This window comes from Caretta caretta, chromosome 9, assembly GCF_965140235.1.
Source record: "Caretta caretta isolate rCarCar2 chromosome 9, rCarCar1.hap1, whole genome shotgun sequence".
Classification (NCBI taxonomy): Eukaryota; Metazoa; Chordata; order Testudines; family Cheloniidae; genus Caretta; species Caretta caretta.
This window is the reverse complement of record NC_134214.1, coordinates 100,154,465-100,181,309: the sequence shown is the minus strand read 5'-3', so window position 1 is coordinate 100,181,309 and position 26,845 is coordinate 100,154,465. Positions and strand designations below refer to the sequence as shown.

General features: G+C 42.0%; 1 protein-coding gene across 2 annotated transcripts in view; it reads left to right on the top strand.

Moving 5' to 3' along the window:
• STK26 (serine/threonine kinase 26) overlaps positions 1–26,845 on the top strand; it is a 54,083-nt gene that overhangs the window by 8,924 nt on the left and 18,314 nt on the right. For both annotated transcript variants that reach the window (XM_048863256.2, XM_048863257.2), the window contains exon 3: positions 22,823–23,053. In XM_048863256.2, the coding sequence (XP_048719213.1) occupies positions 22,823–23,053 (231 nt within the window). The remainder of the gene's footprint in view (positions 1–22,822; positions 23,054–26,845) is intronic.

Here is a 26,845-nt window from a genome sequence, read left to right as displayed (position 1 = left end):
TCCTGTGGCTGGGCACTGGGGATCCTTAACTGGGAACATTCTTCTTCCAAACCTTGAGTGCCTGGCAAGGGACTACTCAGAAGAGGTTCAGTTGGTCTCGGAATGGGTACAGGAGGAGGAGGAGATGGATAGTGCCTATGTTTTGCAAACTATAACAGCGTGTTAATTTTAACCTATAACACCTTGAACCCAGAAGGAGATGAGAAGCCAGTCCATGGCATAAAGAATGGATGAAATAAGACTTTAAGTTTAGTAAGGAGTAAATGGGGAATACTGCTTTAACACCTTGAGTTCATGCACCTGCAAAATTAGCTTTCTTATTAGGCTTAGATACTGTATGTTTGGAAATGTGTCAAACTCTCAGTACCTCTAAATTATCTTGTAGCGTCCTTATACATTGCAGTTATGGGAATATTATCACTGTGCATATGACTTACTACTGAGTGTGAGCAGTGCTGGATATAAAGTACTTAAATGTTTAAAGGAAGGCATTGTACAAACAAAACTCTGTGAAGGATCCAGTCAAATATCTGTTAATTTATTCTTGCGCTCAGAAATTAATTGCATTCAGTTGGTTCCACAGTATCTTGAAGCAACTTTAAATTGTTACTGCTTCAGTATATACTGGGTGCTGTAGAAACCAGAAATTTGTCTAGTGAAAACTGATAAACCTAACCCTTTAGGATACCAAGTTTCTAAACTGTGACTTTTGTGACTTCCTTGTTTTCTGGCACTGTGATTTTTGGGCCATAGAAAAAATGCATAGCTAGACATTAGGAAATTATAAAGGGCTGTGGAGTATTTGGCTCTTAATTTAAAGTGGTTCTGCTCTGAAAAGCAATTTGTGGGATTCCATGTTCAGTCTTTCAGCAGTTTATGTATCAGATGTGCTTGGTGTGCAAGTACATTTTTTTTCTAATTGCTAGCCCTACAAACTCAATTTGAGTTCTAATAGCCACGCTGGGTTCCTTCCATCTTCTGCATCACCAATAATAAAAGTTCTCTGTGACAAATTAGGCTTCAGTAACACCTGTGATGTCTTATTGTCTTCAAATTATGCTGTCAGTGACTCCGCGTGCAAAGTATTTGCCTACTCTGGAGTTGTACAAGTGTAGCTGATTGGAACTTCATAGACAGTGCTGTTTATGATGCATGAGATGGGATAGAATCCAAAGCACTCTCACCTGTGGTTTTCTTCAGATTTAAGAGGAGTAAAAAGCTGTGAAAACTCCCTTTTGGCAGCAGATCCGCCTCTGAATTCAGATGGGGGATCAGGTCTGTTGAGTAAGATGGTGGTGTTTATATAGTCATTTTTCAGAATGCCAGCTGCACTAATGGCTCTTGGTTGAGTTGGCTCAAAATATACATTTTGAAAAATGTAAACTGATAGAAATGTTTTCATTGCTGTTAAAAATATAAGGTTAAAGGCCTTTTTAACAAAGCATTCCCAAAACGTTGTATCTACACTACATGAGAACTTGGAAGTGAAACCAAATAGTTATTCATCTTCTTCACCAAATGAGAGAGATGCAAAAATTGTGCAGCATAAATAATAGAAACTAAATTAGGATTTATAGTAAATTATTTCAGTGTCTCCTTATATAATAATGGAGGTAACCACGTATCTAATCTTGGACTCTCTAGGCTGTCTTTAATGAAATATAAAGATTTCTCTTGTGAATTTGTAAAAGTAAGGCAATCTAAGTTAGTCCAGTAAAGAGAAGATTTTAAACCTAGGTGTCAGTTTCTTCCTGTCTAGAACACTAGTTCTTGTGAGCCTGTCTGGGTACTTATCAAATTTCCATCCAGAACAAGCTCTAGAGAAATAAGCTGTGTGATTCAAAAGAACATTTGACTTGGCATGTGCATGGTAAATCAAAGAATCTATATAAAAATGTTTTTTATTCATGGCATTGTAGTGAAAAAAGGAAGTTTTCTAAGTGAAAAACTAGGGTATTTATGTAGATCTGCTCTTTATTTTGTTAGATCTATGTGCGCGTCAACTCTACAGAAGGGGTTATATTAAATATTTATCTACCATTTGGTCAGTACTTAATGTATACTTTGGCACTCATGGATCTTTACACCTTTTATGTCTCATTCTGACTGGTAAAGCCAGTACAGGTGTTCAGGTCATATAGACCTGATTTAGGAAAACATTACTATTTTGGAAGGCTACTCAAGAATATGATTAAATGCTTTCTTGAATTGGGGTCCTATTTAGTAGATATGGTATAGCCTTACATATATACTCTTGGGGGAATTCTGCGCCAAAAAATGAAAAATTTTGCACACAATATTTTAAAATTGTATCAATTTTATTTGTCAAAATAACACTATATAATCATGCCAGTTTCAATTATTTTGGTAATTTATTTCAAAACACCTGTCAGCAAGTATGTCTGTAACAATACAGACATTCACAAAAATTCCCCCAGGAGTGGAGAGTTAAAGAAACCCATACAACAACCCAGTTCCTGTTTCTCTTTTCCCCCCAACCCCAGCCAAGTTAACAAGTGTTTGAGCAGCTAAAGAAAGACCCATCCAGTAATAAACATTGCACCGTGTGCCACAAGCTACCAACTACAAAGATAGGTTAGAAATCATTAAGAGATGGAAGCAAAGTTAATTTTTTAAATGTACACAATACTGCAGATAATGCACATGTATTATTCAAATAAAGTTCAAGTGCAGAAGATGAAACATGGCACAAATCCAGTCAGAAAAGCCCTGTGTAAAGTGGGGCTAAAATATTGTTTTTTTACAGATACCACAGAAATTTAGCTCACTACTTTCCATAGATGGTTACCAAAATTAGACATCCAGAAACAAATTTCAGTGGCTTAAAATAAGGCAACCAGTGACCGAATTATCCAGTAAAATTAAAGATATACGCAAACTTATTTGCTAATTTGCTCAGAAAATGTTACTAGTTAGCAATAATTTTAGTTTTTTCCTCATACAGAGAAGTTACCCAAAAAGGACATCTGTAAAGATTTTTACTTCTGCAACATCTGCTGCAAGGAAAGATCTCACTAGACCACCTGCCATGTTGAACTTCAGAGAGAATTGAGATACTGGCATGGAGTAGCTACTGCTGTTCTCTGAACTCCTGCTTTTGGCATATTGAAAAATGTCAGCAGTTAAGAGAACCAGGAAACATTCATGTCTAAGTGAATATTGATCTACCCTTTTTAAGGAGATGACAAAAGTTATGTAATTAAGTGTAAGAGCAACAGAATTACTTGGATTCATCCCAAAAGAACCACACTAATAGGGTGTCACAATATTGCTTGTTTAATGTTCAGCTGATGAACTGAATGAGACTTTTCCAATGTATTATTGAACTACACTTATTACAGGGCACGTTCCCTCCCTTTAAAGCAAAAACAAAACAATATAGAAAATAATTGCTCACTATAATCAGTAAAACAGAACAGAGTTAGACACATTTGCCATAAGTTCAAAAAACAGCCAATGTCAGTCATTTTATAGGAATATAAATATACACTCCTGAGGAAAATCTGTGGCCAAACAGTAAAAATTCTGTGCCAAAAAAGATAAAAATTTTGCTCACAATATTTAAAAATTCTGCAAATTTTATTTGTCAATAAATAAATGTGGAGGCTCCAGCATGGCAATGGGGAGCACATAGCTTTAAGCCATGTTCACTGTGTACCCGGCTGATACCCAACAGTGACCCCCATGAGATCTGTTTGAAGTGTCCCGGGGAATCACACAGAAAAAACAAGTCCAGGATCTGCAAAAACTTTTGCCCTTGAACTCAAAAGGAGTGGGATCTCCACTTGAGGGCCCTCTTCATGGAGACTGCACTTGGTCCTGCCTTGGAGCCCTCCCAAGTGGACTCCACACCTAGTACTTCAGCGTCAGTGCGTAGTGAACTGCTGGCGCTGGAACCTGCCTGGCACCGTTTCCCCTCGCCAGTGCCTAAGAAGCGGCTGAAGCCCAAGGGCCCGTTGGTACCTCAAGACAAGGGGGCTTCCGGCAGAGGACCTGTGTTGGGCCACGTGCCTGCCTGGAGCTACATGGGGATACTGCTGTGGTTGGACCCCCTAGCCCAGCCAAGGATCCGACTCCCGGGAGCGGCAGGGGATCCCAGCCCCTCGTAGGGCCACCTGTGCCCGAGGTGGCCCCGGCGGCCAAGGACCATGTAGGCCAGCCGGCACCACAGACACCAAGCCAGGCGATGGACCCAGTTAAGGCGCAGACCTCTATGGGCAAGCTCCCTCTAAAGCAATGGAGGGTCCCTGGACCGCAGGCATCGATCCCTGGCACCGCAGCCTTGGTCTCCTGTTAGAAGACCCAGGTCCCTAACACCAAGGTCGCCATCTATGAGGCACAGGGCATCCAAGTCATGATGGTGATCCCCGTACCCATGGTACCACCAGGCCTCCTGCCAGAGATCGCCGCAGCACAGTCCCCCATCAGCTAGGCCGTCCCCCCAGTGTCGATTCCTCTTGGTGTGGGATCATTCCCAGTCGTGGCACCGGTCTCCAACTTCCTGGTACCACTGTTCATGCTGGTACTGTTCCTTGCCCTTTCCTTACCAGTCTCAGACGAGGGTCAGCCGACAGACTTGGACATCTAAGGCTCCGCCCTAGTCACCAGAGGGGCAGTGGTCCAAGTCAGAGGGAAAGTTAAGCCCTCACCTAGGAGAGGCAAATTGCCAATGGCCCATGCGACCGGTGTGGTGGCATGGCAGCAGGCCGTTCAGTGGCAGTACTGGATCCCATGGGGTGTACCCCCTGGCCCTCCCCGATGACTTCAAAGAGCACCAGGACCTGCTCTAAAGAATGGCTGCTAACTTGAACTTGGAGGTTGAAGAGCTAGCGGGGACCTCTTAAATGTCATACTCTCGTCCACCCTGGCCCAGGTCGTATTGCTCGTCTACCCGGGGTCCTGAAACTTGCCAAGTCTGTGTGGCAGACTTCCCCTTCCATTCCATCTACCTCCAAGAAAGTGGAAAGAAATATTATGTCCCGGCAAAGGGATTTGAATATCTGTACACCCACCCTCCAGCAGGGTCCCTGTTAGTGTCTGCTGTCAACAAAAGGCCCAGGCAGGGCCAAGCCAGTGGCACACCCAAAAATAAAAACGCTAAGAGACTGGACCTGTTTGGCAGGAAAATTTATTCAATGGCCAGCATGCAATGTCGGGTATCTCACCATCAGGCCCCGCTAGACAGGTACAGCTTCAACTTGTGAGACTCCATCAGAAAATTCAAGGAGGGTTTTCCATAGGACCAAGCCCAGGAGTTTGCTACCTTAGTGGATGAGGGGAAAGCGGTGGCGAGAGGTGCCCTCCAGATGGCCTGGGTTGCTACAGAGTTGGTGGCCAGGGTGGTCTCCTTTTGCAGTTGTCATGAGGTGCAGATCCTGGTTACAGTCCTCCAGGCTGTCCCAGGAGATGCAGGCTACCTTTCAGGACCTCCCGTTTAAGGGAACAGGACTCTTCTCTGATCTTAGCAATGCACGGCTCCACAGCCTTAAAGACTCCCGTGCCACCCTCTGGTCCTTGGGCCTGCACACCCCTCAACAGGCTCGAAAGCCATTCCAGCTGCCGTTGCCTCTGTCGACATTCAGGATCAGAAAAGAGAGTTGTGCTTATACTCCTATATTCTCATGGCCACAGTCCAGGTTGTGAACTGTTAAACTACAAAGCTGATTTTGTTCAAATTGGATTCTATGGCATGCACTAAATTTTATGTAAGGAAGAAAATCTGTATATAATAATGTGCTAAGTCTTTTCATATTATAAAAATGATAAAATGCCTTCTAAAATAATGTCTTCCTGTGGAGACACTTTTGTTCATTTAGCAATAGCCATTTTACTGCTGAAACTTAAACCTTTTCAGTATTCAGAAAACATTGCATAAATATCATGACTCTGTAGTTTTTTCTTATTGGCAAGGCTTCAGTGCTGCTGTCTCTTGGATTGGAAGGGTGTGGCAAAAGTAAAAGAAGCAGTCTTGTGAACCGATAAGCACTGCCTGCCAGCTGAAAGGAAATATGTTGCTGTTAAAAGTAAAAGGCAGACTTACTGTTCCATGCATCATTTTTTCCTTTTATCTGCCTTTGCTCGTAGAAGTGGCTTCTGTAATCTCTCAGTATAGTAGGATTTTGAAAGTAGTGCATAAAATGGAGAGAATAATGCAAATGCCCTCCAATAATGAGAGCATTTACAGACGACAGTTCTCTCATCTTCAGACTTCTGATTGGTTATAAAGTGTTCAAATAGTTCGAGTTAGGTTACCTAACTGTTTAAACATCCTTTTGTTCTACAACATTCAACAAATGAGATGAATTTTGTTTTGGAAGAGAACAATTTGCTGAATGCTATAAGAAACTGAGAACCAGTTTTAAATGCTGGTGTGGTGGAATCTGTCATTGGATTTAGACCAGGCTGAGGTCTGAAATAACAAAGGGCAGTTAACTTTTTTAGCTGTACAATGTTGTTACTAAATGAATCCATTCCAAATCATGATAAAGATCCAGTGGTATCGTTTGCATATTTTTCATTCCACTGGTTCAACTACCAGGCAGTACTTTCCTTATGATATGAATGTTCAAAGTCCATGATCTGAGGTCAGCAGCATCTGAGCAGTGGAGGAGATGTCATGGGTCTAAATTAATAAAAAATATAATGAATAGATATCTTCCTTTTTTACACGTTGGTGTCAAATTATATTTCTGTTAAAATTCAAAGTCAAATCATTACTAAGAATATGCCCCTTGTGTCAAAACGCCTCTCCTTTCCACTCCCTTCTTTCTACCTAGTGCACACTGTACAAATAAAAGCAGTTAATCAAGAAACGTATGTGAATGTTGGGGGGGTGGGATGGGGATCTTGCTCATCTCTAAAGAAATGTGTTTTTGTTTTTTGAGGTAGGCTGATCCTTCTGCCTTTTGTTTTTGGTCACTTTCTGCTGCTCCCCAAACCTCTCCTTCCTCTGCTGCCAAGATGGAAAAATAATTTGGGGCTAGAGAGAGTGATTTGGGGCTGGAAACAGAAACACTCCTTTCATGAACCCAGTTTGCGGCCAATAATAGCATGTATCTACTCTAGAAAGGTCAGAAAAGTTTTAGCTTCCCTTGAAGTTCCCAGAGCAGCCTTTAGTGCGCTGCTCATTTTAAGAAAGCAGTGGTAAGGTGTCCTCCGTAGAGTTTTGAAACAGCGGAGTTCTTCTGTGACTACAGTTGTCTCAGTGAAAACAGAGTTCTCCAGTAGGCAGAGCCCCTTTATGGCCAGAAGTGACAGTAAAGCAGGGCTTGATTTCGCAGGAGCCCCACTGTGTCTTCAGAGGGATCCAAAGGCCAGAGCACATAGCTCTGAATATGTTGGAACTCAGATCTGGTTGCCTAACAGCCATCTGTGTCTCTCTGAATCGGAAACGTGGCGTGAAGCTAGAAAACATGGCTAAGCCACACTTGCTGTGGAAAGTGTATAATTTATTTAAAAATCATCCCCTTTGGAAGAAGATGACGTGAGCCTAGAAGACCAGAGGTTATGTTTGCCCTAAGATGGGTACAATGTTTAACACTATCTTTTAAAAAAGATAGGAAATTACATATAAAAAAAGCACATTAAATGAGTGTCATTAGGTTGCAAAGTCAAGCAGTTGCAAGGTGGACATGCCAGAGTTACTGTTGTTCATGCAACCTTAGTTCTGCTCCCTAGTGCATCAATGTTGTACATTAAACAAGGTCCTGCGGCTCTTGGAAAGCATTAAAGCAATGGTCCTGTGGAAACATGTACTTAAAGAGTATATCACAATGCATACAGAATCAAAGGGAATTGGGGGAGCTCCTGACCTGTGTGGTCTCCTTAGTGAGGAGGGTGGCTGGTGGGTCTGGAAGCTAATTGGGGAATGGTGGGAGGAAGGGCAGCTTGACTCTCCTTCCTGCACTTTCACTGCCTCCAGCTTGCTGTCTTTAGACCAGTGTTCTAAGTACTGTGTATATAATGGATGGTTCTTTCCTTGTGCTTTACATGTTGTCAGTTTGAATACTTTCTCTGGAGCACTTCAAATAGACAACGATAAAGCTCTTGTGTTTTCTTCAGAGCGGCTTTGTCCTTACCTTTTCTGTTGCTCCTGAGTAGAACAACTTAATTTTGTGAAGGGCCAGTTTAATTTATAACAGAAGGATGTTAGTTACTTACAACCAAAATATCTACCCATCCTTGTTATGGCAGTTATAGCCTTAAATTTGACTTTAATATCAAATGTGTATTGTCACAAGAAAAATTTGCAGTTTTCACCCTGGTTCTAAGAGTCAGGCTGGGTTCTTTACTGGTCATGATGCAGGAGAGGAATCTTAGATTTATACCTGTATAATCCATTGCCTTCAAATTATGCATTCAGTGACATCTGTGCAATCCCATCGTACAATGTGTTTGCACAGCTGTAATTAATTGAAACTCAGTAAACATTTTTTTTGAAAGGAATAGAATCCATGTCTCTTAGGTATGTTAGCTGTGTTGTGCAAAGAAGTAAAAAAGTAGTAAAAACACCTTAGCATATCTTTAAAAAGTCTGACTAAATATATATGCAAGGAACAGATCTTCTGAGTAAGATTGAGAACCATTCTTCACAGTTAAATTGAGCGATCAGTTTTTTTCTCTCTCTCTCTATCTCTACTCAACCTGAATCTCTTTTAGACCTGAAAATTGCTGTTTGCTTTCATTTAGAGTGGGGGAATCCTTTACATGACTGTTGTTCATTTTGATACTGGTCTCATTGTTCTTTACCTTTATTCAAAGGTGTGGATATGCTCAGTTGGGGCTCAGGGTTAGGGTCAGGGTCACATAGGTAATTAAAATAGACTGTAGTGATTTGGTGAATCTTAAATCTATCTTCAGTTCATGCCAGCTGGCATAACTTCAGTGCAGGTAGCTACTCTCTGAGACATAGTCTAATTTCTGTTTTACAATACTTAAAAAGTGCTCTAGATATGAAGTGCACCAGGATATTTTAAACAGTAAACTAAACCTACTGGTGGCCCTATCACATGGGCATTCTCTCCACTTTAGACAAGTAATGGAGGCACAAAACACTGGGCATGTCTACACGGGGATAAAAAACCTAAAGATAAAATGTGTACACAGCAATTTTTAGCCCTGAGCCCAAGTCAGCTGACCTGGGCTGGCTGTGGCCATGCTGAGAGGCTATTATCTCCATGTAGATATACCCACTATGGTCACCTAAGAAGTCTGGGTTCTAACCCTGATGCTGCTATGAGTCTCATGGTGTTGTACTTTAGCCACTGACCTTCCTTCCGATGCTTGCTATAAGATACAGATAATAGATTACTACCACGTCACTAAATATTCAGCTTTGACTGTCAATAATGAGAGAGATCAGACTGCTTTTTGTTTCTAGTTATTGGTGTTATCAGTGGGTTGTTGTATCTGGAACTATCTATTAGGCAGCCACAGAGAAATATAATAGTAACTTCTTATAGCAGCAGCCAAAGTTCCCCATTTGTATTGGAGCTCTATAGTACTAGGCATGTCACAAACATAGGCAAATGGGCAATTTAGTACTCTAATCAAATTGACAAAACTTTTTGCACTTCTGGAAGCATTTTATAAAATCTTTTAAACCTTGTTTTTGAGTAATGTCTTAGTGTAGGTGAACTACAAGCTCTGGTAACTGACCACGCCTACATTAGAAGGGGATTTCTGTTTCAAGTAAAACCCAGGAGACATCTAAAAATCCGGAAAATGTAATAGCTTCTCTGGGCGGGGTGTGGGAAGTATTGTCAAGTCAACAGAGTGAACAAGATGGTGTTTGGACACCACTCTCCAAAGGAATCTTGTCAGAGTCCATGATACCCGGTTTTTATAAGGCTGAGAAGATGCATCCAGCTTTTGGTTTCATTAGATCAGCCTGTATCTGAGACATTTTGGAATGGTTGTTTTCTTGCTTTTTTGTTTGCTCGTCTTTGGTGATATTGACTTGAAAGCCATCTTGGGGGGGAAAAGGCCGTTTTGTGAAGTGACAGCAGCTAGTTTCAAGATTATTCTGCTTTGGAGATCTGCAAGGCAGCCATACAGAGTGTATTGCTTACTTAATTAGACATTGTTCTGAGCAGAAGTCTAGCTTTCTCCCTATTTCCTGTGTATGGACGGGTTGTTTATGAGTAGTCAACCTGTGTTCTATAAAATTGATATCCTTCCCCTTTTCTTAAATATATATCTTTAAAAAGGGCAGCTGATATAACATACCCAGCTTCTTTTTAAGAGCAGGAACACAATACGGTAAAAGCTGTTTTATCCGGCATGTTGGGGGAATGGGGGAGTGCCAGTAAGTGAAAAATGCCAGTTAACTAAGAGGGAGGGAGTTTGGGTGTGGGAAGGAGCAGCAGGTTGGGGCGTGGGAGGGGGTGCCAGATCCAGGGGGGCGCTCATCTCAGGCGGCAACCTGTGCTGATTACTCCTAGGCAAAGGCATAGCTAGGCGGCTCTGCGCGCTGCCCCCGTCCCGCCCCACCCCGCCCGCTAGTTCCGCAGCTCCCATTGGCTGGGAACCGCGGCCAATGGGAGCTGCGGGGGCAGCGCCTGTGGGCAGAGGCAGTGCACAGAGCCGCCTGCTGCACCTCCACGTAGGAGCAGCTGAGACAGGGAGCCGCCCAAGGTGAGTATCCCCTGGATCCAGCACCCCACACCCTCACCCACGCTGCCGGCCTCGCGCTAACCGGCCTATAAACTGGAATTTCAATGAAGATCTGAAATGCCGATTTATAGAGCTTTCCGGGTGCTGAAGTGCCCAAAAAACCAGCTTTTACTGTATATTGGGAAGTTGCTGGAAGCAGGGAAGAAGAGAGGTTGGAAGATTAGCCAGTCAAGGTTTTGGAGACGATTAGGACCTGGACTACACTTAAGTTTTGTCGGCAAAACTTATGTCTGTTCGGAATATGAAAAAAATTCACAGCCCTGACTGTCATAGCTATTCTGGCAAAAGCCCAAGTGTAGCTGAAGTTGTATTGGAAAAGACTCATTTAGCCAGAGTAGTTTATTTCATTGAGGGAACTGGTATGAGCTGCATCTACACTAGGGGTCTTTGCTGGCATAATGCTGACTCTTTCCTGCTCTTATGCACAACCTCACTCTCGCAGATGTTCTTTTCATGGAAAGTGATGGAGTGCATGAACTCCAACTACCATACGCTCATTCTATTCACTGTCTTAACAGGTATGATCCTTCAGTCAGTATTTCTCTGTGCAAATAAAGCTTTGTAGCATTGCATTGGAATGCGTTGTGCATCTAAGTTTTTATGAACTTCTCTTGGTTAAAATTAGGGTGCCCAGAGGGCAAGTGTGAAAAATCAGGACGGGGGTCATAGAGTATCAGGGTTGGAAGGGACCTGAGGAGGTCATCTAGTCCAACCCCCTGCTCAAAGCAGGACCAATCCCCAATTTTTGCCCCAGATCCCTAATTGGCCCCCTCAAGGATTGAACTCACAACCCTGGGTTTAGCAGGCCAATGCTCAAACCACTGAGCTATCCCTCCCCCCGATGGGTAATAAATGACTATATAAGAAAAAGTCCCTAAAATCAGGACTGTCCCTATAAAATCGGGACATCTGGTCACCGTAGTTAAAATACTCTCCCTCCATAAACAACAACAAAACATGGCTGAAAAGAAGTAGCCTGAAAGACAGGGAAATTGAGAACTGGGAAAGGCAAAAACAAGGCTGTAGCTGCATGTTTCTGAACTTCATACAACCAGTGATGTAAGACTGTATCTCAAATGATACAAGCATGCTTGGTAATTAATTTAATATGTAAAGGCTTACCACCTTGTATCTCAGTACTTGGCCATAGCTGAACTGGAATATTGGGCCTGATCCTGGGCTGTGCTGCAGATGCTTTTTCCACACTGTGAGCACAAGGGAGCCGTAAAGCTGGGGAGATCCTCTTATGGCCAGCTGCCCCAACATAAGGAAATCCTTTGGATTGTCTCCTAGTCATGCTGCATAAACTGTGTACGCCCATGCACACTCTGGTGTAAGGGGGAATGACTGGAAGAAACCAGACATGACTGGAGCTTCCTTGTACCTTGGCCATTCCCGACTACTGTATCCACCTGTTGCTGGCTTTGGCGCCTGGGGGAAGTTAGAACAGTCTCTTGGATTGTTATTGCTCACATTAGGGAACTAGACCTGCGTTTTATTGATGAAGGATTGGGGAAGTGCAGTGGTGGTTTAAGTGACCTTTGTCTACCCTTCCCCACCTAGAGTTGCTCTTTGGATTTCTCAGTCACATACAAAGATCTGGGCCACTGGCCGCAGGCATTTAGCTTCTATTCTGTCAGATCCTGCAAGTAGCTAGGCACCTTCAACTCCTATTAATTTGAATGGGATTAATAGAGGGTGTTCTGCCTCAAAAGATACCTTCAGGGAAGCAGAATTGAAAGCAAGTTACTTTCCCTTCCAAGGTGGGCTCCTGAGATCGTCTTTCCCACCTGTGTACTGTGGGATGAGTGGAAAGGGTGATCTTGGGACTTAACATGGAACAGGAGTTGAAAGATATCAAACAAGCACCAGCAAGCCCGTACTTCATTGCCACAGCACACAGGGGCTCGGGTTTCGTCTCTACTTTGCTTATAGCAACATTATCAAGTCTTCACATGAACAATCTTGGAAGGGGAAGGGTAGATGGTTCCCCTGGAAAGTCATAAAAGTTTACAAAATCCAAAGAACTAATCAGTGGTACGTATGCCTAAATTTGAGTAATACCAATGGAAGAGAGAGAAACATTTATTCTAGCTGAGGGGTATTCTTTCCCAAAGAACAGATGGACTGAAAAGTAAATCTCAGAAAAAAATATGCATCAACTACCTAGTTTCTGTGACCAATACGAACATAGTGCAAGGAGCTTAAAGAGAAGCTTCTCATGAAGAAAAGAGCTCCCAAGCTCTGCTGAAGATCTCTTCAGTCTCATCCTTAGGCCAGTTGTACATTTCAAACTATTTTGCCAATGTTGGTCAGGGTGTAATGAGGTCTGATTTTGAGACACAACTGTACTGGCAAAAACCCTAGCTTACGCGTGGTTATACTGGCAAAACTACACTTTTGCAAACTTACTTTGGGGGTGAGGGTGAGGAGGGCTGAAATAAACTGTGTTTTTGCAAGCATCATTTTGCTAGTATAGCCTGTCCACACGAGAAGCACTTTGCTGGCATATTATTTTGGTATATCTAAATCTGCAAAGCCTTTCAAGCATAGACTGGTCTTATTTACTTCTGCCCTGATCAGTGGCAAGGAACACAATGACCAGCATGGACCTAAGCACACAGATCAAATCATTTGGCAGTTTCTGACCCTTCCAATGGGTTAGGTTCTTATGGTATTCGCTCTGTATGAAAGATTTACATTCATGCTCATCTTACTCCGAGTGTGACGAGAAATAGTACAAGGCATGTAATAAGAGCAGGCTTTCATTTTGTACCTGTGACTCTGCCAGATTCCATAGCGTCTCAATCCTGGGGAAGATTTAAAAGCAAGATTGAGAGTTGGAAAATTCCATCAGAATTTTTAACCTTCTAGAACCAGAAGAAACAGAGCTTCATGATTATCAGCTTGCTTCCTAAGGGGGAACAATTTGGCAAGCTGGGATTATCGCACAATCATATTTCTTTGCAAGTTAGACTATGCATTTTAATAAACTGTTGGATTTTTTCATAATAGGAGGAATGCTGCTTTTTAAAAAGAAAACCAGAACCTGGGACCTGTATCTCCAGGGTTTTAGGGAAGTAGAAACCAGAGAATTAAAAAAAAAAAAATTAGTTTCTTAGACATTTTACTTCCTCTTCTGTCTTCAACAATAGCACCTACATGTTCTATTTATATTGGCATGGACTGAAGCTGTGGTAAATGTCCTGTGCTTTATTCATTGGTCCCAGTAGTACTAGGAGCTGATTTTCTGACCCACATTGCTTATGCAAAATACATTCCTGGTTAGCAGCATTGGGGTAATTGACTTTTGGTGTTTAGAAATATCTTGTAAAAGAGTAATTTTTTGATTATAGAACTGTATTCCAAATATATTAAATTTATAATCTAAAGCATTAATACATTCAATTCTAGACTGAAATTTAGAAGGAATATCTCAAATGCTATGAGTATACATTAAATCTTATATTTCAGTAGCTGTCGGAGTTTTAAAGAACATGTAATGATCTGAATTTTAGAATGTTTTTGAAAGTATCGGTTTAAGAGCTGCTTTAACATCTAGGACTAATGAGGTTAACACTGTGGAAAACTATTGCCCAGATCCTTTGCATTTGCGTTTCTTGATAAATATATTAGTGTCAATTGACTTTTGACTGGGAGAGCAGCTAGTTGTTTACTGACAACTGTTTATGTTGCTTAGAGAGGCTTAAGAGCTTGAATTCCTCTGGAACTTGTCAAGAAAGGTGACAGTGTGCATGGCCGTACATCTGGAACATTGTGTAATAGCAGGAGTTGTTAGGAGTGGAAAGAAGGTTTGGAGAAGTAAATAGAAAAGATTACAGCATGGGGGCACATTTACTTTACATCATGAGGCACTTGACTTTTTCCAGAAATGTACCTCAAAGCTGGAAGCTGCTTTTTCTAGTCTATTGTGAGTTTTTTCTTTCTTTTAACAAGTTGATAGGGAAAGGTTGCTAGCTTCATATAGCCATGGTATGGTTCACAGGTCCATTTCAAGTAGCCTTGTTAGTAGGTGGAGACACCTCCCTTCTTGAACTCTTGTGCACCTGGTGAAGATAGTCTATTTTAATTCATTTGGACTGCTTCCTTTTAGAGATTTGTTGCTGTGGGTTGTCTTCCACACCACATTTCTATGTATGGTCAGTGAAGGGAAACTTAATGAGCAACTGACAGGTTTCAGAGTAGCAGCCGTGTTAGTCTGTATTCGCAAAAAGAAAAGGAGGACTTGTGGCACCTTAGAGACTAACAGATTTATTTAAGCATAAGCTTTCATGCATCTGATGAAGTGAGCTGTAGCTCACGAAAGCTTATGCTTAAATAAATTTGTTAGTCTCTAAGGTGCCACAAGTCCTCCTTTTCTTATTAAGCAACTGTTCTCTGAAGTGCAGTATACTGGAATTGCAATAACTTAATGAAGCAGAGTACTGTGTTTTCAAGCATTGAGGCCTGGAGCTGTGCTATCTCCGGCCATTGCCTTGTCTGATCTCATGAGCAAAGCAGGGTCCAGCCTAGCCAGTTCTAGACTGATGGGAGTTTCCCCCTCCTCCAGCCACAAAAGGAAGCAAAACCAAGGTACTTCAGAAAATGGTGTTGATCTCTGATGCCAAACAGATTTTTTAGCATGATTGGTGCTAGGCAGGTTTCTTTTGTGAAACAGAAAGTAGAAGTCTTGGCTACTTGTGGTACAAGTCTGGGTTTCAGATGGCTCTGAGGAAGAACAGTGTTTTGTAGATCAGCCACACACTATTAATGGTCTGGTAGAACAATATTATAATCCTCTCTCGTAAGCAGTCTCTTCCCCTGTTTCATCCTCATGGGTCACCCTAATATGCAAGTGATCTGACCCTAAAATGCATGGGAAGGTTGCTGGAGTGCCAGTGGAAATAAATCTCATGCTGAGTCTGACTGGTTCTGATAGGGAAATTTTTAAGTTCTATGCCATGACTGTACCGGAGGGGAAGAAGGACTTCTTCACTTTAGCTGTAGGAAATACAAAAGTGTGGATCAGCTAAACTGTTCCAGATGGTCGCCAGCCTTGTTAATCCAGGTTGTCTCTGCTTGGTAACAGCCAAGTATTCAACATTAGCGGAAGTATTTAAGTTGCTTCACGCATAAGAGTACTTTGATTCAGAGTGAATGTCTTTGTGGTAGCAGAACCCTGTTGAGGGAGGGGGAAAACAGCAGCTGATGCTCACAGTGATCCCGGAAAGTGCCTGGGGAGCTTCAGAAAGCTGGACACTTATGTTTTTTGGCTGGCACTGAACCTGATACTGAAGGGGATTTTTGTTATCCCTCTCTGAGGGCAATGAGTAAGTATTGCTTAAGAGGGTGATGATCATCCTCTACTCAGGAAACCATCTCTTGTCTCTTCAATCTCTTGAATCTCCTTTTTGGAGGGAAGGTTATCAAGGGTTTGTAGAGAGGCAGCTTTAGTTGTTCATCAGGTCTTGGGTTTGTGACCTATACAGTCTGGTGTTAAACTTGCCTGTGATACAGAGCTTCTTGGTATTTGGTGATCCAGCTTCTGTGTTGATTCTCTCATGCTCTATGTTTGTCAGGTCACTGAGATAGTAGACAGATTCTACTGCATTTCTTCCAATGTCCAAGTGACACCCAGCTCTGTCTCCATTATATCAGATTCTGCAGTTGAATGCCTTAAGGGGAGGCCCTGATCCTGCATTGTGGTCTGTGGGGGTGCACTGCTGCACCATCACAGAGTTCCATGCACCTCGTTGCTTCACCTGGGTGGATCATAATGCAAGACTGGGGCTCTTAGTGTGATTGCAATTCCGGTTTGGATGGCGGAGGTTATCTGATGGACTCAGCGCAGACAAGACTCAGATGTGACATAAGGAGTTGGTAATATTTTTACACAGAGTTTTTCATCCCTGAATCACAAAAGAGGGTCAGCATTGTTTTACAGATGGGAAATGGAGGCGCAGAGATGAAGTGACTTGTGAAGATTGCCTCATTATAGAAGAAGTTTGTCTGCTGTCTGTTTGGATGAACCTGAAGTTGCACTGGTGGGAATCTCTCATCAACTTCCCTAGTATGAACCCAGCTCTAGTTCTTGGGCCAATGAGCATCAGAGGACTTTTTAAAATGTGTATATATAATTATATTGTGTACCAGAGTTGTATTTGAATTCTGTGTTCTCATATGGCAGCCCAGACTGGTTGATGTCTCCTTCCAGCTGGTGGAGTTAGAAAAATGGCTTTTGCTGCTGTAGAGGATTTGCTATAAAACTTCTGCTAACTGCTCTGAGGCCTAGGCTATTTCCTTTCTCTTTCAGATTCTAAAGCTTGCTATGAACTCTCTTCTTCCAGAATATCTAAAGTATTTACATTATAGACAGATTCCCTGCCAGAGACTCTTTGAGTTACAAGAGTACAAAACAAGTAAATGACACTATTTTGTGACCAAATGAGACTTTCATAGAAATCTAAAGACTTCAGATATTCCTGTACAAAACACGCACCTTTTGTATTTTAGACATAAGCCACTGGAAATAGAAATACAAATGGAACCTTAATTATAAAATAGAGAACATTTGCCTTGTGATAGTCAAGTGAAATAAGACTGCCTGCTTGCCTTGGATGCAGAAGTCCAAGGTTAAAATTGATTTTTTACCCACAGACTGAATATAATACAAGTTTTCCTATTCTGTCTTGCGACTGTGCCTCATCCTTGACCTTGAGTGTCCACTTCCAGGCATGAGTAGGCAATTCGTTCTTCATGACCATCTAATCCTTGGAATCTGAGGCAGCTTTTATTCATTGACACCTGCTCGCTGGGTACTGGGCGGACACCCCAGCTCGTTTCATGTAAGGTATCCAATCCATTAGACTCAAAGCTGCATGTGTACACAGCTAAACCTCTGATGGTAGGGACTGTGCCACATAGAAGTGCTTTCCATACAGTGAAATACCTTCACCAGGAGCCATCTGCCTCCTGGCTGGGTGGAAGGTGGGTTGCAGGTTCTTCCCACTACTGTTTCTGCCTCCTGCTGAGCAGGTGAAGGAGGCTCCCAGCTCCTGCTGTTGGCACACTTCTTTCTGAGGCTCTCCTTCTCCCTTTTTGGTGCTGCTACAGCAATCTGGAAAACAGGTGGAGAGAGTTAAGGGAAGGAGAGGTTTCAACAAAGAAAATAACAGAACGCCACTAGCCATCAGCTTCAGCCCCCAACTAAAACCTCTCCAACGCATCATCAAGGATCTACAACCTATCCTGAAGGATGACCCATCACTCTCACAGATCTTGGGAGACAGGCCAGTCCTTGCTTACAGACAGCCCCCCAACCTGAAGCAAATACTCATGAGCAACCACATACCACACAACAGAACCACTAACCCAGAAACCTATCCTTGCAACAAAGCCCGTTGCCAACTGTGCCCACATATCTATTCAGGGGACACCATCATAGGGCCACATCAGCCACACTGTCAGAGGCTCGTTCACCTGCACATCCACCAATGGGATAGATGCCATCGTGTGCCAGCAATGCCCCTGAGCCATGTACATTGGCCAAACTGGACAGTCTCTAGGTAAAAGAATAAATGGACACAAATCAGACGTCAAGAATTATAACATTCAAAAATGAGTTGGAGAACACTTCAATCTCTTTGGTCACTCGATTACGGACCTAAAAGTGGCAATTCTTCAACAAAAAAACTTCAGAAACAGACTCCAATGAGAGACTGCTGAATTGGAATTAATTTGCAAACTGGATACAATTAACTTAGGCTTGAAAGACTAGGAGTGGATGGGTCATTACACAAAGCAAAACTATTTCCCCATGTCGTTTCCCCTTCCCCTCCCCCCCCCCCCCGTTCCTCAGACGTTCTTGTCAACTGCTGGAAATGGCCCACCTTGATGATCACTACAGAAAGTCGTCCCCCCCACCCCACCCCCACTCTCCTGCTGGTAATAGGTCACCTTACCTGATCACTCTCATTACAGTAAAAAGAAAAGGAGGACTTGTGGCACCTTAGAGACTATGAAGTGAGCTGTAGCTCACGAAAGCTTATGCTCAAATAAATTTGTTAGTCTCTAAGGTGCCCCAAGTCCTTCTTTTCTTTTTGTGGATGCAGACTAACACGGCTGCTACTCTGAAACCTCTCATTACAGTGTATATGGTAACACCCATTGTTTCACGTTCTCTGTGTATATAAATCTCCCCACTGTATTTTCCACTGAATGCATCTGATGAAGTGAGCTGTAGCTCACGAAAGCTTATGCTCAAATAAATTGGTTAGTCTCTAAGGTGCCACAAGTCCTCCTTTCCTTTTTAAGGGAAGGAGAAAAATTTTTGATTGGGTGGGAAGACTGTAGCAAAAAACCAAAACAAAACACCTGGGAAGCTAAGTGTTCTCGTTCCAGTTTCTTCGTTAAAAACAAAATGTAGTTCATTTCTCATGTCAGTAGTCTCAGTTTGTAGGAAATTGGGCAGGCTGGTGCACTCAAAGCGGTTCTCTACAAAAAAAAATACTTGGTAATCACAGGATTAAATCTGTCCATCAACTAGAATGCCATCAGTTGTTCCTGACTGTCACCATATTTATTTGAAAGTACCAAAAAGAGAAATTTTAATCAAGTACTTTTAAAAAGTAATATAGACCCAGTTACTATGGTTCACCTAAGTCAGGGGTTCTCAAACTGGAGGTCGGGACCTCTCAGGGGGTCACAAGGTTAGTACATGGTGGGGTTATGAGCTATCAGCCTCCATCCATCCCAAATCCGACTTTTCCTCCAGCATTTATAATGGTGTTAAATATATTAAAAGGTGCTTTTAATTTATAAGGGGGTCGCGATGTGAAAGGGATCGCCAGTAAAAAAGTTTGAGAACCGTTGACCTCAGTGTTTTACCATCATGACAAGAACAAAATAATTAAGTCCAGCACGGGGAGATAACCTGGTTTCCCTATTCTGATGGGAATTAGTCTATGTGCCTCTTCAGCAGCAATGATGAGGCACATGACTTCCCTAACATCTCAGAATAAGCGCTGAACCCATTTTCATACACCAAACATTCCTTTACTCAAAAAGCCTGGACTTCCTCCTCCGTCATAATATTTCACTTAGGTTAAGATTATAAGAAAAATAGTGTTCAAACAACTTTCAGTGTGGCTTCTGGGAAGCCCTGAAGGCAGTCCTTGAAATAGCATTCCTGAGATGCCACTTAAAGCCTTTCCCTACCTTGGCTACGCTGATAATACTGACTTATGCTTTGTGGCAACCTAGTAACAGGTCCTGTACAGCGTTTTAGAAATGTGGCATTTCTTAGACACCTTAAAGGAGCTGAAATCTTTGTGAAACCTGCATGAGAGCCCATGTTTCTAACAGAAATGCACATGTAGACAAACCACCCCCCCCCCCAACCCGTTTTAAGAGGCAGACTACAGGACTTCATATTCCATGTAGCAGCAGCAGAGTGCATGGGATTTTACAGGCTGCTAGAGTGATGATGTCCTGGCCCTGTGGAACTTGCAACCTAAACTTGGACACAAAGGACAGAAAACCACAGAATAATAAGAGGGTGGAAAAGATACTGGTATAAAAAATGCGGCTGTAGCTTGTCAAAGTGGGAGGTAAAATCTGCTGCTTTCAAATTGTTTTTTTAATCTAATATAGAACTAAGCTCCTTTTTGATACTATCAAGATTTATATCTAAACAGAAATGCATTTTTACATACTCTAGTTTTCTCTTTAAATTTTAGATTCACCTGTATTATTAGTTATGGATTAGTGTTGACAGGCTTTGAAGAAATAAGTTTTTCAGGTGGGATGTGAATCAGAGGAGGATGGTGATTTGATGCAGAAATGGAGACTGTACCAAGTAAAAGGGGTAAAAAGTGATGAGTGTGGAAGAAAACTAAAAAGAAAAGGAGTACTAGTGGCACCTTAGAGACTAACCAATTTACTTGAGCATAAGCTTTCGTGAGCTACAGCTCACTTCATCGGGTGCAAGGCAGCGGCTCAATGGGAAGCTTGTCCAAAGCATTTTACCCATAGATACCTTAGTCCTTGGTGTCTGGTTTAGTGTTTCTTCTGCAACCGAGAATGACCTTATTAACACGCAGAGAGGTTTTGAATGGAAGTAAATGGGGCCTCCTTTCTACTTTTCATGGATTCCTTAGTCTCCATATTATAGTAATCTGATAACTGATAAAAAAGAAATATGCATTGTGTGAAAAATTGGACTGCCGTAGGAAGTGTACCAAGAATGTAGCAAGGTTCAAAAAAGGTTTGAAGATTTATAGGGATATCAAGAATCTCCAGAGTTGTCATTATTAGTATCCCTTCCAAAAATGTTGTCATTAAACTTCATGCTTTCAGGCTTACCCTAGTAGTTAGATTGCTTCTGTCCACACCGCCGCGGGGGGTGAGCCTCCCAACCCAGGTAGACAGACTTGTGTTAGTGGGGCTTGCGCTAGCAAGCTGAAAATAACTGTGTGGACATTGTGGCACTGACAGAGGCTCTGGCTAGCCACGCAGGCTGGGACCGAGGGGTTGGGGTAGGCTTGAGCTTGTGTGGCTCTCCTGAGCCTCCACTGGTGCCACAAAATCTGCACAGCTATTCTTAGCATGCTAACTTGAGCCTTGCGAGCATGAGTCTGTCTATCCAGTCTGGCAATCTTGCTTCCAGCTGCAGTGTAGACATACCCTTAGAGACCAGGATGAGACCTCTTGTGGGGGGCAGATTATAAAACATCTGCCTACTGCAGATTGTGCACCTTCCTCTGAAGCACCTGTTGCTGGCCACTATCAGAGACAGGATGCTGGACTAGATGTTATAATCCCTGCTCCAAAGAGTTTATAGTCTATCTTTGTTCTGTGTTTGTACAGCTCTGAGCACAGTGGGGACCTGGTCCATGACTAGGGCTACTAGGCTTTCTGGTAATAAATAATAGTAGACAGGTCTTGGGTGTGATCCACTATGGCAATTTCTATGCTCACCAAAGAGAGACTCATTGCCTCATGACCACATCTAAATGCTTTCTGTAAGACCGTCACACCTACGCATGGGAGCACCCAAATGGCCTGCAGCAGGTGGGAGGCAACAGACAGTGCAGTTGTTGGTCACCACAGCACTGTCTCTTGAAGCCCTGCTGTAGTTTTACATGGCTGGCTAGGAGAAAAGTCTCCAGTCACTTTTCCACAAGCACCCAATGCTTTAGATTTGGTTGACTGACAAGAAAACATGGCTGTCCCAGTATTTGGACTGTGGTCTTATTCTGACTTCATGTACTGGCTTTCTACTTGGGGGGGAGGGGTTAGTTTGTCTGTGACTTGGTTGTATGTTTAGTTTTGTTCTCAAGTGCAATATAAAATGTCACTCTTGCAACCAGTTTAAAGACGGAGAACTAAGACTAAATAACTATCTCAAATACAAGTATACGTTGTAATGCTGTAATCTACCTCGTGTGAAATCTAGATGTGATCATTCAAAGTAGCACTAGTCTAGTCTGCTGCTGCCTGCCGTCTGAGACTGCAGATGGTGATTTTGGTTCCTGGTTCCCTTTGAAGCTAGTAGAGAATAGCCTGATTAGGCTAGAAACATGTACATTTGGGCCATGCATCCTACCTGCATCAGATGTGCTTTGCTCCATATATTGGCATGATCTTGTTTAAGTTCATTGCAGTGGTAGACTGTCCTGTAGGCAGTGCCCTTTTTATTTTCCCAGATATTGATGATAGCACTTCTACTTGCCCTGGACTTCTAGACTTTCCCCAGCCTGTTGCATGACTATACAGTTGGAAATTTACATAGTGCCAACATTTCCTTTCGCCTTAGGGGATGTTTTGTGGGGAAACTCAGAGGTTAATTTTCCTGCCTGCCTGGCTCCATCCTCTCTGTTGCTTATAGGAGCAGAGGGTCAGGCCCTTGCCTTTACTACACAAGATGTACTGTAACTAGTAGGTGAACAGAAGTTCAGCTTAACTTTCTGATAACAATGTACTAATGCATAGCATTACCACATAACTTTACCAGTGCCAGCCGGGGGTAATGTGGATGATCTGCTTTTTGGGGAATGAGGAGGGTTCATCTTTGACAATAAGTAAAATAACTTGTTTACAATCTTTCCTTTCCTTTCTTCTTTTATAGAACTATAGAGCAGATCCAGAAGAACTGTTCACAAAATTAGAACGCATTGGAAAAGGCTCATTTGGTGAAGTCTTTAAAGGAATTGATAATCGAACGCAGCAAGTGGTTGCTATAAAAATCATAGACCTTGAGGAAGCGGAAGATGAAATAGAGGACATACAGCAAGAGATTACTGTCTTAAGTCAGTGTGATAGTCCTTATGTAACAAAATACTACGGATCATATTTAAAGGTAATGTATACCATTGCTCCAAGCTCCCTGGGAAAGTCTTAGCCTGTCTTCTAATTGTTTTGAAAGCAGCAAATTTAAGAAAATTCAAAGTTAAAGGAGTACTGTCCTGTCAACTTGAATTTTTTTGGAAAAAAGACTAAAAAAGTCGTTTTCTGGCAGTGGGCAGAGCACCTGATCAGTATTGTGCTGTGGGTCTTTTTCAGTGCTTTCATTCAGGTTTTCTGATTCTGCTGCCAGTGGTTTTTTTAAGGGTCTTTTGAAATGTCCCAGAGCCACAGTAAAAAAAATTAAAAAGTGCTGGGGCTTGCCCCCTCCCAACGACTCTGGGTTGCCTACAGGTGTCTTCCCTTCCATTGCCCTGGGCAGGCAGCACCACAGCATTGACGCCTGTCCCCCCGGCCCCGTATACTTGTCTCTCTGCATGGCTGCTCCTGCTACAGGAGTTGGCTTTGAGACAGAAGATCTCTACTGCCTCACCCAGGCCAGGATTCTGGCTCCTGTGAAGGGAGCTGAGCAGAGGAGCTCTCCTGCTCCTACTGTTGCACTTGGCCTCTGGTATTATTTGCCCCATATAGAGGTCTCACATTCCATGGCCCTGTAGGGGCTCTCTCAGATGTGTTCCTCTCTCCCCAAGCCATTTGCTCATTGGGTCTGGTGCTCGGGAAGAAAAGATGTCCTCATAGGCAAAATTTTGATGCTACAGAAGCTCTGCTATTACAGGTAAATACTAATCAAGGTTTTAGGACAAGTGTGTACATGAATAGTGCGTGGGTGCTGTTTTTAGCTAGTGCATGAGACAGGAAATGACCATTAGCAAAACAGTAGAACTGCCTATACACACAGTGCTGTCAAATGCACAAAATAAGCAAACTAGAGGAAAGTTAGGGAAATCTCTCTTCTGCTTACTTTTCAGTTTTACTAAATGTTACTTAGTGACCTATCTGGTACAAAATTTTTAGACAGAAATGTGATTGATTGTTTTTAATGTTACCAAGATCCTTTTTAAGACTGAAGCCATTGGCAACATTCTAAAGGAGTGGCTCTTTTTAGTAAAGCCAGCAGGTTAGCTCAGACTCTGTTTAGGGCATTCTTGAAATTCAGATTGTTCCAAAGACAGTAACTGGTTTCTTCAAGGTGTTGCACTATTGCATGAGCTCTGTCTCTTTAAGAGCATTGATATAGGAGTAGGTTATTTGGAGAACTAGTTCTAATGTAGTATTCACGTTTTCTCTTTTGGTTTAAGTTGCCAAAACATCCTAATCTAACTTATCTACTAAATGCCTACGGCTTTTAAAAATTGTGTACTCCAAGGATCTGATGCTCGGTTTGACCCACATATAAAGCCATGGAAGCTTTGTTGTTTCCTTGGCTGTTCCCTATTCCATGGCCTTGCTTCCCCCATCAGAAGTGGAGATACGACGTCAGTGATGGTTTTCTTCAGCTGCCTTGTTCTACCTTGTTCTTAAAGGGTGTAATTACTGGTGTATGGCAATAAGGCTCCGAGGAGGAGCTGAGCTTGCCCACTCATGTTCTGTTGTCTTAGCAGCAGCAGGTTCTTCCCCAACTGGCTGTGAATCGGGCTGGGAAATCCCCATTAGAGCAATTTTATGGGTACTGCTGTAGCAATCTGCCCCCAATTCCTTATTTCCCTATGCATACCTATGTCCGGAGTGTCATCCAGCCGTGAATCTGTCAAACTTAGCCTTCTGAGTTTTAGGCACCCAGAAGGCCGGATATTTGCCCTGAAGAGCAAACAGATAAAGATAAGTGTGTTGGTGAAAATCCTCTACTTTTGAGTTGTCAGATATCTCCATGGTGCATAGTTTTCACAAACTCTAAACATAGAAATAATTTACTTAAAAAAAAAAAAAAAAAAGTTAGTTTTGTAAGCCGTGGATTTGAAAGAGTGTGGAAAGCTGTCTCTTTTTGTACTCATGCTGGTTTTTAAAAAAAAATAGGTATTAGGAAAAAAACAGACCCCAGATCTGGGAAAGCTAAATGTGATTTATACCTTCTGTATTCATGAGCTGCTGCTGCTTCTTTTTTTTCTTTTTTTTAAATGTAGGCACACCCATCAGTAGCCTTGAAGGGTCTAACTCAAACTTGTCCTAGGCATTGTTACTCAAATCTTTCACACTTTAGTATCTTCCTCTTTTCACACAGTAGTATGAAGGTCAGGGGGGAATCTTCCCTCAATGCTCTAGCAGTTGTAAACTTTTGGCTGGAATTAGCTTAATATTTTTATTCAAAAAATTCCTGGCAAATACAGAACTACCATTGTGGCAATATTTTCCACTCCAGCATGAGGTGCCTTCAGTTTTCCATTACTATAATGACTCAGTAAATTCTGAAGTCTTTAAAGATTAATCCTAGCCTTATAGCTGCTTTTCAGACTTCCCAAATTCTCTTCAGGAAAAAAATAAACTTCTCTATATTGTCTGGAGGGTTTTTTGTAGTTTGGTTACTGTCTAGCTCCTTCTTGAGAAATTCCTTTAAGAATGGGGTCAACAAAGATTTTTCTCCTCCAGCTTGACTAGCATGTTCAGTAGCTTCACAGGCTGACTGCTTCCTGCAGTTAGATGAGTAAATACATCCACATATGTGAGAGAGAGAGAGAGACTGTTACCTCAAAGGGACTCTGTCAATACAGTTTGTTTTTAAAATTAACACATTTCAGAAGAAAAACTCTGATAGGATCCCTTTAAATGATGTCTTGGTTTAGAAAAAAAAAATTAAGGGTTTTGTTACTCCCCAACTACAAATTACAGGGATCTTTTCAGCAGGAGACAGAAAGTTACTGACTACCCAAGGAAGTAGTGGCATAGAGTGGGCACAGTGTTGCCAAATGGAGTAAACATTTTTTGCTACGTTTTAGTTTTAGTAATTACAGGCGTTTTTAGAAGGAAATGGGACTTCCATACTGATATCTTTTTTAATGAGTTGGTATCTGCCACAGATCATTGTCTTATTCCAACAATGGTTATTGCGCCAGAAAAACCTTAGTGAGATGGTGCTTTAGATAACTATGCCGGGAAACTGAGACATAGTAAAATGCTTGTGGTTGTAAACTAAAAAGGATTTTTTATATAAAGGTATAAACAAACCTTAAAGCAATGTAAATATGTTTTAACACCTCTTGTTGCAACAAGTGTGATATACTGGCTCCATGGAAGCCAGTGAGGCAAGGATTTCACCCAAAGCGCTGAAATAACATTATCACAAGTATCTGTATTGATGAAAAATGTATTCATTTTGTATTTAGAGATCAGCAGAAATAATCCTGGAAACAGAAGTTTTATTTTGGATCTTAAACTTTAGCACTATATTTGTGTTCTTACTAAACGAAAAGATTGAATTCCCATTACCCCCAAGCTTGCTGTTTTCTTCTAAATCCAGAAAAAAAAGACTAAATTGACCATTATTCGAGTTCCCTAATAAAGAGAATAATGCCATCGTGTATCCAGTCTCTGACTGGTGAAGGTTCTGAATACATGGGTGTCCAGTAGAACCTTAGAGGGTAGGGTCTTTCTAGCCAATCCACCTTTCTTCAAGTCATGCCTACGAACTAGATGGTAATCTAAACTGGTTTCTATTTTTAAATGTGATTTTTTTCCTTCCTAAACGTGAAAACTGCTGACATTAGAAGTCCCTTGTATGTTGGGGTTTGTCTCTATTAAAAAGCTTGCACCAATTAAACTGAAGTGTTTTAAAAATGGCAGTGAACACTCCTAATGTAGATATATTTAAACTGACTTAATTCACACTTCAACTGGTTCAGCTTAGTTCAGTAAT